This window comes from Hyposmocoma kahamanoa, unplaced genomic scaffold (genome assembly GCF_003589595.1).
Source record: "Hyposmocoma kahamanoa isolate Upper Pololo Valley unplaced genomic scaffold, ASM358959v1 192, whole genome shotgun sequence".
In the NCBI taxonomy this organism is placed as follows: domain Eukaryota; kingdom Metazoa; phylum Arthropoda; class Insecta; order Lepidoptera; family Cosmopterigidae; genus Hyposmocoma; species Hyposmocoma kahamanoa.
In genome coordinates, this window is record NW_020653719.1 from 3,556,942 (window position 1) to 3,574,010 (window position 17,069).

The following is a 17,069-nucleotide window of genomic DNA, read 5'->3' on the forward strand; positions in this document are numbered from 1 at the left end:
TTCAGAAAAAAGCACATATTTTCAGCTTTCCAAAATGGTATAACACTTGTATTATTACTATTGCTATGCCACTATAATTTCATATTGAACAAAACACAAATTTTAAATTATTTTAAACATTTTTTCATTCCGCATATTTGGCTGCTCTATGCATGTAGCTTCGCAGGCTTTTGGGAAAACCATTTATGGTATGGCTCTCTTAGGCGGTTCCCCACAGTACGCCGTACGTTTGGATGTGCGATGGTAAAAGGGGGCGGGAGGGATGAGCTGATGGAGCTCTTGGGCACACTCGCCGAAATATATTCTGTAAAAAACCGACAGACGGACAGCTTTGCGCCGGTGGCCTAAGCTATGAAGTTTAGATTCAACCTTATCGTCGCCAATAAGTCTCAAGTTGATACTTCGCTGAGCCATCCCACAGGTGACTGTAGTACTTCATGCAAGATCGGACTTGTTAATTTAGGTCATTCTTTAGACAATATCCATAAGCGTATCGTTTTTTTTAACACCGTTTAATAGTAAAAACAATTTGACCTAGCAAAACAGTTTTCCCCGTTTCTACTATATTATACATATACTGTCACTGCCTCAACCTGCCCGCCCCTCGCGTACCGAAGGCGGTGTTGCGAACAAACTACAAAAACAACAAAAGAAATTTACTTTGAAATAGATCTCAAAATGAATATTATACAGCCATTGTGACCAGTAGATTACCTGTCAGTGGCAGACGAAGCTATTAACTGGCGTTTTGTTCCAGTGCCACCTCATCAGATGCTGTTGTATGATAAGTCCGGCGCTGACGTCTCTGGGGTTATTGGACCATTGGAGGAAGGAGCTGCTTTGGTACTCGTGTGCGAAGTTAGAGGAGGTGAGATCATTATATGGTTTATGCAGTAAATGGTACATAAGTGACCTTTAGAAATGTAGTCTGTAATTTAATGTTTCAATTTGAATTCTTATTTAAATTGTAACAATTGGTATAACTGTTTTCAGTTACATGAAGTACACAACAAATAACAAGTAAATATTATCTTGGTATTATATTACAACATATTTAACCGACTTTAAAAAGGAGGAGGTTCTTAATTCACTTATATTTTATTGGGTGTATGTTATGCAAATACTCCGACATTTGTAAACGGATTTCGATTATTTTGTTTTGTAAGAAAGTGTGTATGTACCTCAGTGGTTCCATTTGAATTTGAAGAAAATAGTCCATCTCGAAGAGACGGATTTGGGGGTGAATCTGGTATATTTGCCGTCCACTAACTAAAACTAAGTGACAAGTAGTAAAATTACGGTTTTAAGTAGCATAGGACAGAGTTCAAAATTCTCTATTTAATATCAGTTACGTTAGATCCGACATATCGAAACTTACCCTAATGACGCGTAGCTAAAATATCATTAAACAATTTCAATATTTTAAAACAAAAAAACCCATAACCCAGGTTTTTTTATGATACCACAAAAAAAATATATAGCCGCGTTTTATGTAGTGGCGGTATTGGATTTCACGCCCACTTTCCAGATTTCATTAAAACTTGGCAAACTTACACAAAATTTTGGGTACACCTTTTATAAAAATGTTGTAATTATTTCATTATGTTGTGTATCAGATTGGATATTTCAAATATTTAAAGTAAAAAAAACATATTTTTTATATTATTTACACTTACTTGGTATAATGAAGCCACATGATCACGTATCAGAACTGCTTTTATCACAAGAAAGTTATAAAAACAATACAACCTACTTAAGATAATTTATGTATATTATGTGAAATTTTCTAACTCTCCCATATAAGCATAAAAAATTTTCTTCATAGAATTTTTCTCTGGAAAAGTTTTCATTTTGCAGATGTGGCTTTGTTACACCAATGGTGTACACCCTTGGTATATTAATATTTATATTATAAATATGGACGTGTAGAATAAAGGAAAAAAAAATAAGTACCAGGATCTAGGCTCCGACTACCTATTTACAGCCTTTGGAGTCGAAACCCTTGGCTCGTGGGGTCCCGGTACCGTTCATCTGTACAAAATTTTATCCAAATATTAGAATAGAATAGAATAGAGTAGAATACATTTATTACATATATTAATAGACTGTCTGGCAAACCCAAGGGCCGACAGCTACCTTGCCCAAAGCATTAGCATAGCCATACAAAGGGGGAACGCCTTGCGGGGACCCAATTTTATTAATATAATTAAAAAATTCTAGTTTTACTTTCTAGTATTTAAGCTTTTATTGTATCTTAAAGTGAATTAAGTAGGGACTTTTTTAATTCATAATTCTGATTATAAAGAATACATGGACGTACGTACATGTTGTATTTATAGTATAAATATTAATATTTAATTAAAATATTTAAAAAGCCTACCTGGTTCTAGTGTACTGACTATGACTTTTGGTGCATGTTAATCATCATTATCAAACTAAAGAATTATACCCTTGTCGGTGAAGCATCTTCTTTCCTATAAGCCAGCTCCTTGAGCTCGTTATATTACACGACACCGGTCTTTTCCTTTATTTTCCTCCCTAACATGATTGCATCTCTAATAGGGAAACTATAATTTTACTGTCTGCATTTCGTTGGTCCAGATGAACGGGGTATTATCTCAAAAACACAGATTTTTTAGGAGAGCGATTTTAAAGTTTCTTCTAGAATTTTTTCGGCCGCTATTGTTATTTGATTCTCCTCACCTATATGTATTTAAAGCCTACACACATAAACACATTTAACAGTATTTTCGAATACTTCTTATTCTTCTTCAGTTCCATAGTTTTCACAAAGTCCTGAAATTGTTCAGAGAGGTTATTATTATACATTATAACCCTTTTTTAACATACAATATTTGTGATTCAGAGTTTTAACTAAACTTTTCAAGCTTAATACTTTTAAGTGAAATGAGGAATAATATTCAAATCGATAAAACTTTGAGGAACAGAGTAGTATCTCAGAAAATTATACTTTAGATTATCATAAGCATTTCAACGAAAAAAAAAAATATATCCCAAGAAAGGTATTAAAAATATTTAGTCTAAACACGTTTTTAGTAATTAATATTTTTAAAATACACTGACTTTATAATGAATCTATGCTGTGTTGTTTTAATATCCTGTTCAACAAACGACGACGTCTTGATGACTACAGCTTCATGTGTATTACTGAATACGACTGTGTCGCTCTATGTTTGGAGCCAAAACGTGCCAAAAGTTTAGAGATACTACCCTGCCTCCCGTGCTATTTCACGTTCGATCGTTATAAGACCTTGTTCCAGAAAGATCTCGATTTTAATAGGACTGCATTGTAAAGTAAAATGTCACAATTTTTGAAATAATACCCTGTTTAACTAAGGCAACGATTTATACAACCTGTGATTCTACTAATAAATTAGATAAATGAAGTGTTTATTATGCTTTGAAAGCACGCATTCGCTTTATAAAGATTGTGCTTCTGACCACGTATTGGTTTGAACCATGTCGAGAAAATATTCGACTTAATTTTTTTTAAATATAATATTAAGCGACGGGACGAACAAGTCGTGCACGTGATGATAAGCTACACGCCTGTTCATAACAATAGCAGTGTCCTCAGAGCTTTAAATATTATAGCAAAAAATCTGAAGGGCACTGCCACTGTACCCGTCGCTCTGAGACATAACTTGACATGTCTCATGTGCCTATAATTTCACCAGCATCCTTAGCCTTCAAAACCGGAACACAGTAATGCTAACACTACTGCTTGGCGGCGTATGCGAGATATCCGTTATTTTAGTTTTTTTTGTTTTGTGACACCAAGCGGCAGAATGAAATCGCGCCTGGTGGTAAGCGAAACGCCTGTCCATAGCACTTGCAGTGCCACACAGAGCTTTAAATCGCAGATCTAAGGGCCACTACCACTGTACCCGTCGCGCTATAACATAAAGTTGATACGTCACATGTACCTGTAATTTCATCAGCACCCTTCAAAACCGGAACGCAGTAATGTTTACATTACCGCTTGGCGGCAGAAATAGCTGAGGTGGTAGTACTTCCTTGGACGAATTGTTTCGCATGGAGCTTTAGTGCTAATAAAATCTTAAAGTTAATATGGTGCCTTTATTCGATAGGAAAATCCTTTCACCACAATATTAAGCATTATAGTGTATGCCATCGTTATATCAAAATATGTCAGAGTCTCACGGTACTCTTCTATTTCAAATATTAGTTTTTTTTAAAGTCAATTGTCCATATTTTTCTGTATTCAATTTTGTTATTAAAATAAAAATGTTACTGACAGAATGTTATTGGGAATCCTACTCGCAACGCGGGTACGAGATAGGTAATTCAGTGTCCAAGCCGAGTGCGCGCCAAAAGCTCACAAAAAAGGTATGCCGAAAAATTCAGTTAAATTGTTCTATTGCTTGATTTCTTTTATGGAAACATTGGAAGAGATATTCCATCCGAATGGGTTCATTGAAAAGTCCGCAGTATGGCCGGTTGGCGACGGGCCAGTGTGCCGGATTATCTTTGCTTGTGTACCCACCAATTGTGATGATGCAGCCGCCCGTACAACGGGAAATTTAGGCTTTGATATCAGTTCTATAGTAATTAATGTGCCTTGAATGTTACATAAATGACATTGGAAATTGAATATTTAGCTGAATCCACCTTAATTTACCTACAATTTTCAAGCTCACGCCTAATTAAGCAAATTTAATGAACAGCTTTTACAACGATTCAAAATTTCAAATATGTTCTATTGCCCAACTTAATTTATGACGGTAATTTAATATATAGACTAGACTGGCTCAATCTGTAGCTCAGTTGGTAGAGCGGTTGCTCTAGATTGAGAAAAACCATCACAGGTTCGAATCTTGTCAGTACGAAGAAATTTTGTGTTTGTATTAATAATTATACCCAATGAGTAAAGTAATTTCACAAAGATAAAAATATCATGGTGGTAAAATAGCATAATATGCAATCAATATTAAGTACAATTTACAACGACATCTCGTCAACCTCTGGTAACTGTAAAGGTACCTAACTGGTTGAGTGAAGAAGAGCTGTTATAGATTCTTCAAAGATGGTGCTACGGCAAAAAAGCCGTAAAAACTGAAAAAAAAAACAATAATAATAATTTATTGTTTCCACAAGTAGGCATACATGTTGCAATAGTTTAGTTATATAATGGGCCCAGTAAGGCATGGTAATAATTGAAAACTTATACAAAAATTCTTATTAATTTTGTACATGCTTTATATTATACATGTACACAAATTATGAAATTAGTTTTACATTTAACTAATAACATTATATATTACATTATAAAATTAACATTTTTAATTTCATTCCTATGATAGACGTGTAGAATCAGTAATTAAAATGTGGTTTATAGTTGAGAAGATCATAAACATTTAATTATAAGAACTTATTTCATTGATCAAAAATTATTCCGGCACGTGTTACATTGGCTCCTACACTAGGCATAGCCTGTCCCGTAGGTAACCAACTCAAATGTGAGGTTACCAAAATAGAAAGCGTACATCCTACAATCTTATTCCTATTCATTTGCCATTAAAGTTACATTATCAATTAAAAATATTAATTTAGGTGTATCTGACCAACGAACAAAAAATAATGTAAAGTAAATAATTATTTGAACGAATAATAAAAGATATTGTGCGTGTGTGCGTGCGTGTGTGTGAATGTGTGTGTGTTGTGTGTGTATGTATGAATGTGTTGTATGGGATGTGTGTGTGTGTGTGTGTTTGTGTGCGCGGATGCGTGTGCGCGGATGCGTGTGCGCGTGCGTGTATGGATGTGTTGTGCATGTGTTCTCTCTCTCTCTCTCTCACTCTCTCTCTCTCTCTCTCTCTCTGTGTGTGTGTATGTGTGTGTGTGTTTGTGTTTCAGATATGAACTCTCAGTATTTCCTCAATATCCTCATAGTATAGTGTATTGAGCCACTTCTGCACTTTCTCTTTCACTTCCCAAACTAAACACCCCTTTAAGGATACTATGACACTAACACTATTGTAAACAAAAGGATCAAGAAAAGGAATGAATCTATTTGCAAAAGCAGTTCTTCTTGGGGGCACTGGGATTCTAAATTTACATTTTTGAAGCATATATGTATAGTTAGGGGAACTTCTGAGACGTACATGTTCCCTCAACATCAATCGCAATACGACCACTCCGCGAACACTCAAGACCACTCCATGTCTCTGTATATATTTTTCGTTGGATACCTCATCTTCTTCTCTCCTCATCGGCTTCTTGAGGATTACCTTGAGAACAGCTCGCTGAGCTTTCTCTATCAACAGCATATTTGTTTTAACCCCAAGCGGTTATGCAATATGATACGACCGATTGGCAGATACTGATGTAGACGATCCTGAGCAGCTTTCTGTCAGCAGAGTTGCGTAGACTTTTAATACGTATATCAGTTTGCGTATACGATTGGCGGTGGCTAATATTTGTTGTCGAAAATCAAGTTTTTCACCAAAAACGATACCGAGGTATTTGACTGCAGTAGTTCTGTCAATCAGCTCACCAGGGAAATCCAATCCACCAACATTAGGGAAACCAGATGGCGCAGAGGCTTTTGATTTATGATAACATACCAATTTGGTTTTGGAAACATTTAGAGTCAGCAAATTGCTTTGAAACCAATCGGCGACAACCCTGCTCTGCGGTCTCAGCCACTTGACCCCATGTATCTTCATGGAAAAGAATAGCATCTATATCTGTAATATATTTGTTTTTCAGTTTTAATAAGTATATAATATAATAAATATACCGAAAGGTCTGCTAACTCGATCTGTAGCTTAGTTGGTAAAGCGTTGACCCTAGATCGGCAAAACAGACACAGATTCGAGTCCTGTCAGATCGAAGGAATGTTTCTTTGTATTCGATCTCAGTATTAATAATTATAACAAATTAGAGCAGTAATTTCACGAAAATAATTACATACAATTACAAATTACATATAATTACAATATGTGACTAATTTTATGTTTATATCTGCGCTTTTTATTTCGTCTAAAAAGATGGGAATTAATCTTCGTTCACAATGGAATATTACAATTTATATTATTAAATATAAATTACAGTTAATCAACTAGTTATGACGACCGAGTCGAGTGGTTTGCACACCCGTTTTCATGGTGTTGCCATCTCAGATGGTAGGTCAGATCTCAGGGACTATATTGAGTGTGTACGTTAAAAAAAAAGATGTTCCGGTTTCGATTTCCAGCCGGGTTAATGTAGAAAAGTTAATTTTCCTTTGTTGTCTCGGGTCTGAGTGTTTAATGTGTACCGTCGTTGTTTTCGATTTCCATAACACAAGTGCTTAGTTACTTACTTTGTGATCAGAACAACGTATGTGATGTTGTCTAATATGATATATAAGAATATAAAATGTTATGTACATAGATAGTAAACATTTAAATTAAAAAAATAAGCAGTAAACGGCAATAAGTAGCTTTATTTATTATGAGATGCTTGCTGCTGTCCTAGCCATCTAAAAGGATAAGTTAAATATAGAACTTCCCTCACGTTTGCCAGGTTTCACAACGGAAATAGTGTCTTCGTTGTGGACGAGGAAATCGTAAGGTTGTTTTGGAGCGAGACCAAATTTCCATATTATCTTTATCCTTAAGGTGTATGCAATATGATAAAATTATTTATGTAGTTGCATCATGGAGGGTACATAGAAATGTATCTCGTACAAAAACGAACCCTGTTGAGGTGTTGTATAATATATGTTAATATATCTATCGAGGACAGCGAAGGAAACGGATGTTTAGGGAGGAAAAAGGTGTATTATTATAGAGGAAACAGACAGTAAAGAAAAGCAGAAGAAGAAGCCAGCACAGAGTATAGAAAAGGACAAAGACAAAGAACTAAACATAGACTAATTACTAAAAACTATAAAGAGGGTCTGTCCTCGACAATATCTATAAGTATATTTTGACTATACTATTGATTGTAATGAATATGATGTTTTACTAGCATGATATTAATTTATTTTTGTGAAATTACTCCACGAGTTTGTTATAATTATTAATACAAATATCGAACACAAAGAAAAATTCTTTCGTACTGACAAGACATGACTTATCCTGTCAGATCGAAGTAATTTTTCTTTGTGTTTGGTCTTTGTATTAATAATTGTACATTGACTATCTATCTATCTATAATATTATGTGACTACTTTAAATAGATAAATGAATAATAAATATCTATAAAACAAAATATCCTTAATATTTTCCTTAAAAAATACTAAATATTATATTAGAAGTTGTAGGTGGCTGACGACTGATATAACATTTATTCTTCTTATAGCTCAGGAGTAATCGTCTCTTAGTTGTACATTGTATACCTTAAAACATTTCTTCTTTTCTTAATGTAGTAGATTGTATTTCTTAACATGGACATATCCAATATGAATGGAAGACAAAATTTTGTGTCAATTAATACAGCCATGTTTAACGACGTCTATAAGTACGGCTAAAAAAACGATAATGTAATGTAATAAAAAATTCAATAAACCGGTGTGCGTAAGACTTTTGGTTATTACATGTATAAATATGTTCTATAAACTACGTTTACTTGAAAGCTATCCTTATTACTGTATACAAGAGCGCAGTGTTTTTAAACGTAGGTTTACTGCACCGTAGGGTTGTAGTAAGAGTGTATGCAAAAGATTACAGGCTGCGAGTAAATCTCGTTTGATTCGAGTTAACGCGCATCATCTCCAAAACATTCACGCGTAAAAAATACGCCCTAAGCAGTTGATTATTATATATATAATTATTGTTTTATAGCGTGCCAACTCCACCTAGTGCGCCCTAGGTGTACTTACAAGCATCTGACGTGATATTCGGCGGAACCGATCCAAGGGACCCAACTCTCGTTCTCGAGACACACATTGTCAAGTATGAAGCTTCATTCGCATCATGCGTCTTTTCATTTGGTCAAGTATTACTCATTTGACAGTAATTGTTTCGGACGGATGTCAACGGAGAACGAGAGTATAAGGCCAAGAGTGACATGACCGATCTTCGATATTGGTCCTGTTTTGCCTAACAAACATTGGATTTTATAAACAAGTGTAAAGATGATGAAAATCCCTCCGCCCATCTTCTTTCGACAGTTCGTCGCTTACTCTTGAGTTAGGTTTCTCGTGAGCGCGTCTTTTTCAAGGAGTTCTTATTTAAGCAATTGCTTTCCGTCGTTTCTGTGATATTTCTATATCCATTTTTAGCCCTCGACGCAAAAAGAGTTAGAAGTTTGAAGCCTTTGTCTGTCTATTTTTGTCAGTCTGTGGCATCGTAGCTCTCAAACGGATGGACTGATCTCAAATCGGTTCTTTTTTGTCTTTTGAAAGTTAGTTTAATCGGGATGGTACTTAGGTATGTTTCTATAGTAGAACTATCGTGTTTGGGCTCATTAAATAAAATTAAAAATTAAATTAAAAATAAATGCTTTTATTATCACATCAAGGTACATTTAAGTATTTGATAAACTAATGATGTCGTTATTGGCCTTGCTTTTATTATATTTACCTTATATAGGAATTTACCGTGTTTCGTGGCCATTTAGGAAAAAATGTTCTAAATTAAGGGCCCGGGAAAACCCTGTAGCTAATTTTCACCAGATTGCAGCACCTTTTTTTCCGGAAACCTTTTTCGATCCTATTTCACAAAGAATTTACCATTTCTTGTCACTCAAGGGATCATTTTACAATACTTTACACATTAAAATCCATTAGCCTTTTAGACTATAGGATGAGTAAAAGAAATACTAATATCGCACATGAAACCACATGCTGTCGTAACTCAAAAATGGTGGATTTCAGAAAGTACGATTTGTAATTTCAAAATATTACTGAATATACAATAAATTTATATTCCCTTTTTTTCGTGGATGACTAATTATTAAGTATAAATAAAAATAATCCTATTATTCGCAATAAGATTCATTCAGGTTTATTCTTTCAATTATCAAATCGCGTTTTCTCAGTTCCATCATTACTTTTAACAGCATTCTGTGTGAAAAATCATTGTATTCAATTTGACCAAAGTCAAAGTCAAAGTTAAAGATTATTTATTCCATAGGTAAAATAAATTTACACTTAAAAACGTCACATTTAAGCTACTGCTCGTTCACTACGCTGACCTTCCTGAGAAGAACGAGCAAGAAACTCTAGGGATTGCTCTTTTCAAATAAACTTAAATGCTATGGAATACACTTCGAATCAAATTTGTGTGGATTCTGGAGGCGTGTCGTCTTTCCATACACATATATATATATATATATATCTTTATCTAACACGTAGTCTTTAATTTTGTAATATGATTTTTCGATCAAAATATTTTTAATGTAGTTATTAAACTTAGGAAATGATAAACTTAATATATGCTCCGGAATCTTATTGTAAAAATGTATACAGTTCCCCATAAGAGTTGTTTACCTTGGTTAAACGAAATCGTGGTACCATGAGTTTGGACTTAGCTTTAAGATTAATATTATGGATATCTTCTTTCTTATTGAAATTATGTATATTTTTTACGGGCATATAAAATATTTGAGTAAATGTACTGTGATGTCACAGTCATGATACCAGTCTCCTTAAACTATTCTCTGAGAGAAACCCGAGAGTCCCATACTATGAAATGACCTTTACAATAAAAGTGAGTCGATCAGCACTAAAAAAAATTCAATTTTATTCCTTTTTATGGACAGTTCACCCTTGACCAAAAAAATGACTACGATAAAATTGTTAAAACGGTAAAAAAACGGTAAAAAAAACACTTATACAAATATACTTTTTCCCCCTACTGCTCTTTCTGAGGTAGAAGAGTAAAGGTTCATAGTACAAAATAAAGCCTAAATATTTTAATGAAACGTTGTCTTTCTACAGGTCGTCCAGAACCAGTAGTAACCTGGTTAATAGACAATTTGCCGGCGCCTCAATATATTGGTGTAAAGACCGACACTCATGTGATGGTGAATCGGTTAGAGCTACAACATTTGAAACGAGAAGATCTGAATACCACGTTTAAATGTCGAGCGGCGAATACCCATTTAATGCCACCGCAGGACAAGAGTGTGCGTCTTGAGATGAACTGTAAGTCAAATTATCTACAACACATCCTTTATTCGACTCAATTTGAACAGTGTTTGTATATTTTCTGTCAACTATAAACTAGCTCTAACTGTACTTCTAGTACAAACGGACCGAAGATGGATTCGAAATGACGCGGTCATTGTGAGTTAAAGAGGGTACTGGACTGTTCCTTATGGTACACATTTTTCGTGTGGTTTATATTCAAGACAACTGTGTACAACATCTGACTTTTAACAATAATGAAATGAACAATGAACCTAATTATGATCGCAATTAAAAATCATTTTACGTTACATATTTTGTTTAGGAAAGTCGAAAGTCATCATGTTCTTATGTGGCAGCGGACATTTGTTTGACATCTACGTATATTACTGGTTTTCAATAATAATGGCCCAAACTAGTTAATTTTTCACCTTTACACAGTTATTTTAAATACATTGTGCAACATTTTTTTGTGAAGTAGACACCGTTTTATATGTTAAAGTAATCACTTGAAGATTCACCCGCTTTACGCGTCAGGTACGATTTAGTTTTTTGACTCCTTACACAAAAGGAGGGAAGTTAAAGTTTGCAGCCTTTACGTCATAAACAGTGTTATCTGAAAAACAATAACAACTCTAATATCTTAAACAACCGCTTTTGTTCCATGCCTTTCAATAATTCATCAGATTTTATTTTCGTACAAAAATAAAAGATTTCAATAGACCACTTTGTGCGGTAGCAAAAGAAAGCATCCACCACCAAAATTGTTTTTATGAATGGCAGCCACGCGGGAGGCTTTGCTAAAAGTACAGATCTAAAAAATGTCAGAGACTACACAAAAAGTTTATTTTTGGTAAATTTATTACGTTTTATAAAAAGTCATCGAACAATATTTATTTGTTATGCAAGGCTGCAAAGTTGTTGTTTGACGCAAGTACTTGTGTTGAAACCTGAGCAAGCGAAGGAAGCTAAGATTGAATTGAGCGTAGCGAAGGTTTCAAGCCACGAGACGCGAAACAACTCTGCTGCCGAGCGAAACACACAACTTTTCACCTCACTATAGCGAGGAAAATGATGGTTGAAAGAAAAACAGGAAAACTATAACAAGTCAGTTTTAATAAATAAAATTAGTTATCGTTGTCAATTTAATGTCAACAATAGTAAAAATAAAATATACCAACGTATTTATATTACATAAATTCAGTAATATAATTGCGTAGTTGAACGTCTCATTATGTTTTTCTTACATCGAAAGAAAAAGTTAGACTTGATTCATATCGCCGAGACGTAACGCAAAGCGACGTGTCGCGGCGCGGCGCGGCGCGGCGCTGCATTAAAGCATGCAGTGCGACATTAACTTTATCCTCTACAAAATAAGGCAATATTTCATTTAACAAAAAAATGAAAACGGGCTATAGCAAGCGGCGACGGGCTGCAGCGAGCTGCGACAAGCGCACTTTAGAAAATCCTATGGAACATATTTCCTATCACATAAAGTACACATTTCTTCAAACAACAAAAAACAAAAGAGTAAAACCGCGCAGTCACTTGTTTCGCCTCTGACAATGCAAAGTGTAACTTAGCGTCTCAACAATAACGTATATTTTTTTGAAAGCCAGCTATCAGCTGATCAAGTGTCTACAACTATTTATGCTATTTGTAGATTTTACATGCAATTAATATATAGTCCAAATAAGATGATCTCAGTGGCTCAACGATTTGCACTGTCGGCACTGCATGAGAAGGTTCCCGGTTCGATTCCCGGTAGAACCAATTTGGGAAACAAACTTTTCTAAAGTGTTTTTGGCTTAGGTATTCTGGTAATGCCCCTGTTTGGATTCCGTTGTTCTGGTACTCATAAGGAGTACAGAGAGTTCCCTTGTTTAAGACCAGCATGCGTAGCATGACGGTATATCGCATACGATATGTGATAAGTCTCCATCTGAAATATATAATGCAGTTGATAAAGTGGTTTATTTATTTCATGTACTCAATTCCACATGGAACAGTTGTAAGTCAAAAGTTCCAAAAGCTATGTTGCCATTGTTAAAATTTAATTTTTTTAATTGTGAATCGGTAAGATACCGCAATAAAGCCATTCGTTTTTTAGTTTACGTGATAATGAGCGCTTGTTACATATTTTGCAGAACAAGGATAGCGATATGAAATTGCACATATAGCTAACTTTGTCATTTAATCATCAGAAATTGTAATCCTTTTAATTGCATCATTGTAAAACGACGAAGCAAAAAATTGTTCTTTATCAAATAAACAAAATAAGAAATTATACTAGTGGTGTATATCACCGATTCAGTATTTGCAATAGAAAATAAAATTTTAATAATGGCAACATTGCTTTATCGAGTGCAATAAATATGTCACGGGGACGTTTATCACAGATTGCATGCGATATGCTGCCATACTATGCATGCTGTATCTTTTTATTTCGTTTATCGCGCTCAATTTTTATGCTTATAAAATTACTGTATAGTACCGTCAAAATGTTTTAAAATCAGCTGTCACCATGTTTGACACTGTATTATTCTTTCGCGACCATTGATCGCGGCCCGCGCTGTGCGTCAAAAGTCGTCGTCGTCGACGTCACGGTGCTCGCCATACTAGCTATAGTAAAAAATTAAAAATGGCTGTTTTATCAACTTTTGACAGCTAAATGTGGCTATAATAGGTTTATTAGGGCGTTATGCTAGGGGCACTGGCTGTTGTCTGACAACCGAACAGGTATAGGTTCATCCCCTTTGTTTCATTATTTAGTTCAAGTTTATCCAGAACACATAGGCCAAAACCACTTTAGAAAAGTTCATTTCCCAAATTGGTTCTACCGAGAATCGAACCCGGGATTGAAGGCTACGGAATTCGCTCCGCGGCACTACTCTGAACACCTAGGCTAATACCATTTAAAAAAATCATTTTCAAAATTGGTTCTACCCGGAATCGAGCCCGGAACCAAGAGCTAAAGTTTATGTTGCATTGCTCGCTTTAATGCAGCGCAACGCCGCGTCGCTTAGCGTCTCCGCAATATGAATCAACGCTTAGGTGCATTAGGTGCACCACAGTCCATCGTCGAGTTCGAATTTCAAGAACCTTTTCCACATTAGCGTGCAAAAAATGCTTTTTTAATACAGTTGCTCACAACGTGTATTGGTATGGGTATTTTTCGTACTACAAATCGTGCGGTGTATTTTTCGCACTAGTACTTTTTACTTTTCCATTTTTTTAATTTCAAGTCTTAAACATAGAACTAAACAGGTTGTATATTTATTTAATATTTATGTGCTTTGTGACGTCAGTCATTCTCATTCAACATTTTACTTTCAATGTAGTTTTTTCGCAAATGTATTAAAAAACGTCGTTTTATACACGTGCGGATTTGTCATTTTCACTTGTCTCGAATCTCCAGTCGAAGCCTCGAGACTCGTGAATAATGACTAACTTTCCTCACTTGTATCAAAAATAACTATTACTGAGATGCTTTCTTTCTCATTAAAAATCTGCGCGATTTTTAATGAGAACGAAAGCCTTTCCGACTTAGGGAGATGAAAAAGTTATTGTTTATGATGTCAATAATATAGTCTTGCGAGTTTGTCAGTATTCTACAAAGAACCCTGTACACGTGTGTCTGTCTGCTGTCCGTGGCAACGTAGCTCTCAAATGAATGGACTGAATTCAAGGAGGTTTTTCACTTGAAGGCTTATTTTATCAGCATAATTCTTAGATATGTTTGATGAACATTTGTTCCATAGTGGAATAAAAACAAGTAGGGCAACTCCGTATCTAATAATCCATATCCAATATCCAGTGCGTGCTTAGGCCCATTAAATTGGTCTCAACGAGTTGTTAGCTTATAATATGGACTATACTGTTTTATTTTTGAGTTTTTTAAACTATACAGTAGACAGCTCGCTGTTGTAGAAAATCATCAATATAACATAAGTCGGCTTTTAACATTCCACCAAGACAAGCTATTTAATTTCCCTACGAGGGTTCACGTTTAACATTATTTTTTTAATTTTTCGTTGTCCCACTTTAATTACATTGATTGATTGATTTTTATTAAAGGTTTAATTATTATCATGATTGCTTCGTGAGCAATCACATCATTTGGGTGCTTTCTTTATGATATCAAGCTACGAGATGAATATTTGAACAGAACATTACTTTGTGGTAACTGACACGCTTACGCATAAAAGTTGCAATACCACTGCGCCCGTCACTCACAAAGTTGTCTGAGAGAAAAAAGTCATCTCTTCTAAATAGGAAGGCAGTACCTAATGCCCACATTTTTGCTTGGCGGCAGAAATTGTACCTACTTAAAAACTGCCACTAAACCCTGACTGTATTAACTTATTAGCTAAAGTATATTAGTCTGTAAGTTTATCGTAGTTGTACTATATCTATGTTTTTTCTTCTAGTGGCACCGATTTCTATATCATTAGTGGACCGGCCTACCCAATTGATCGCCAACTCGGTGGCCTCACTACGATGCGTCACCGAAGGGAGCAGACCTCCTGCTCGTATCATTTGGTTCAAGGCTGGCAAGCAGTTTGATAAGAATAAGGTACGATCTCATACGTGGTAATATTAGACTCCCTATTGTAGTATTATTGAATATTCACCATGAGCTTGAAAAGATATAATGCTGGCGCACAGAATACGCGCGCTGTGAAAATTAATACTGTACGGCAGCTCTAAGGGCCTGTGCACATGGCATATATTTCACGTACAGATGGCGCGTGTTAACGCGTTATATTTTTTTATGATACCAAATGACGGGACGAACAAGTTGTGCGCCTGGTGTTAAGCAACACGCCTGTCCATTTGCATACATTTTGCAACTGCAGTGCACTCAAAGCTTTAAATCGCAAAGGCCTGAAGGACACTGCCATTGCGCCAGTCACTTTGGACATAAATTGACAAGTTCCATGTGCTTGTAATTTCACCACTGATCTTAGATTTACACAAATGAGATTCAGTTGCAGCCAGTAAACCTTTGTATACCTTCAGAAATTCAGTGTTGCCGCCGTAAACGAGCGTTTATGAAACGCACGTCATCTGCGCGTAGGCGATCCAGACAATTGCGGGTGGCGGAGCACGCGCCCCCTCAGCCTTCCAACGCGATATTGTTGTTGTTGAATCGATTCAAAGGCTCGACCAAAAACCTAAACGCAATACGAATTTCGAATGTGCTTCGTACGCGCTTCTTATGCACGTTTGTATAGCTTTTACACTCGCGTTTGTTGCGTTCGTATCGATACAAACGAATAAAATCTGCTTTTTGAACCTTTACGTTGCCGTAAAGGCGCGTAAAAAATACACTGTGTGCATAGGCCCTAAGTCACACGTGCTGCTCGTGTTATGACCGCTAATCACTCGCTATCAAAATCAATTTCCTGACAATCACCGACACCAAAAACTTAACAGTAAACGCATTACGGGTTATAACTAAAATAAAGAAAATAAGCCCGTACCAATTCGAAATAGGTCAACCATAGAAATATACCCACTAAGCGTCATTAAGTAACCTTCAGCGATTGAGGGCAATATCGACTTTTCACCAATTCGAACACGATTTTATTTTGAAACGAAAATTACATAATGTAAGTAATTAGTTTTATATTAGATTTTGTTAAATAGGGTGAGGTCGGATAAGGGGAACACCTGGAGAGGAGAGATTTGAAGCTTTAACTCATAATACAAATAGTTTAGCACTACAGTATCTCAGTCGATAAAACAGATAAACAAATTAGTTTAAACAATTTTAAAGAGATGTCGCTACGTTTCTCAAAATCCAAAAGGCGGAGAAAACAAATTTGGCAGTTATGAAATCTTGAGAAAAACATAAACACTTTTATAAGAAATACTCATGAAATACTATATACCATTCCTCCTCCTATCGCATCTTTTCGGGGAGCTTAGAGGATGGAAAAAACTATTCAGTTTTTCACCATTC

At 35.4% G+C, this 17,069-nt stretch overlaps 1 protein-coding gene across 2 annotated transcripts in view; it reads left to right on the plus strand.

The window, feature by feature from the left end:
* LOC113226471 (neural cell adhesion molecule 1-like) overlaps positions 1 to 17,069 on the plus strand; it is a 318,423-nt gene that overhangs the window by 268,800 nt on the left and 32,554 nt on the right. For both annotated transcript variants that reach the window (XM_026459101.1, XM_026459102.1), the window contains exons 4-6: positions 758 to 868; positions 10,913 to 11,119; positions 15,532 to 15,677. In XM_026459101.1, coding sequence (XP_026314886.1) covers positions 758 to 868; positions 10,913 to 11,119; positions 15,532 to 15,677 — 464 coding nt within the window. The remainder of the gene's footprint in view (positions 1 to 757; positions 869 to 10,912; positions 11,120 to 15,531; positions 15,678 to 17,069) is intronic.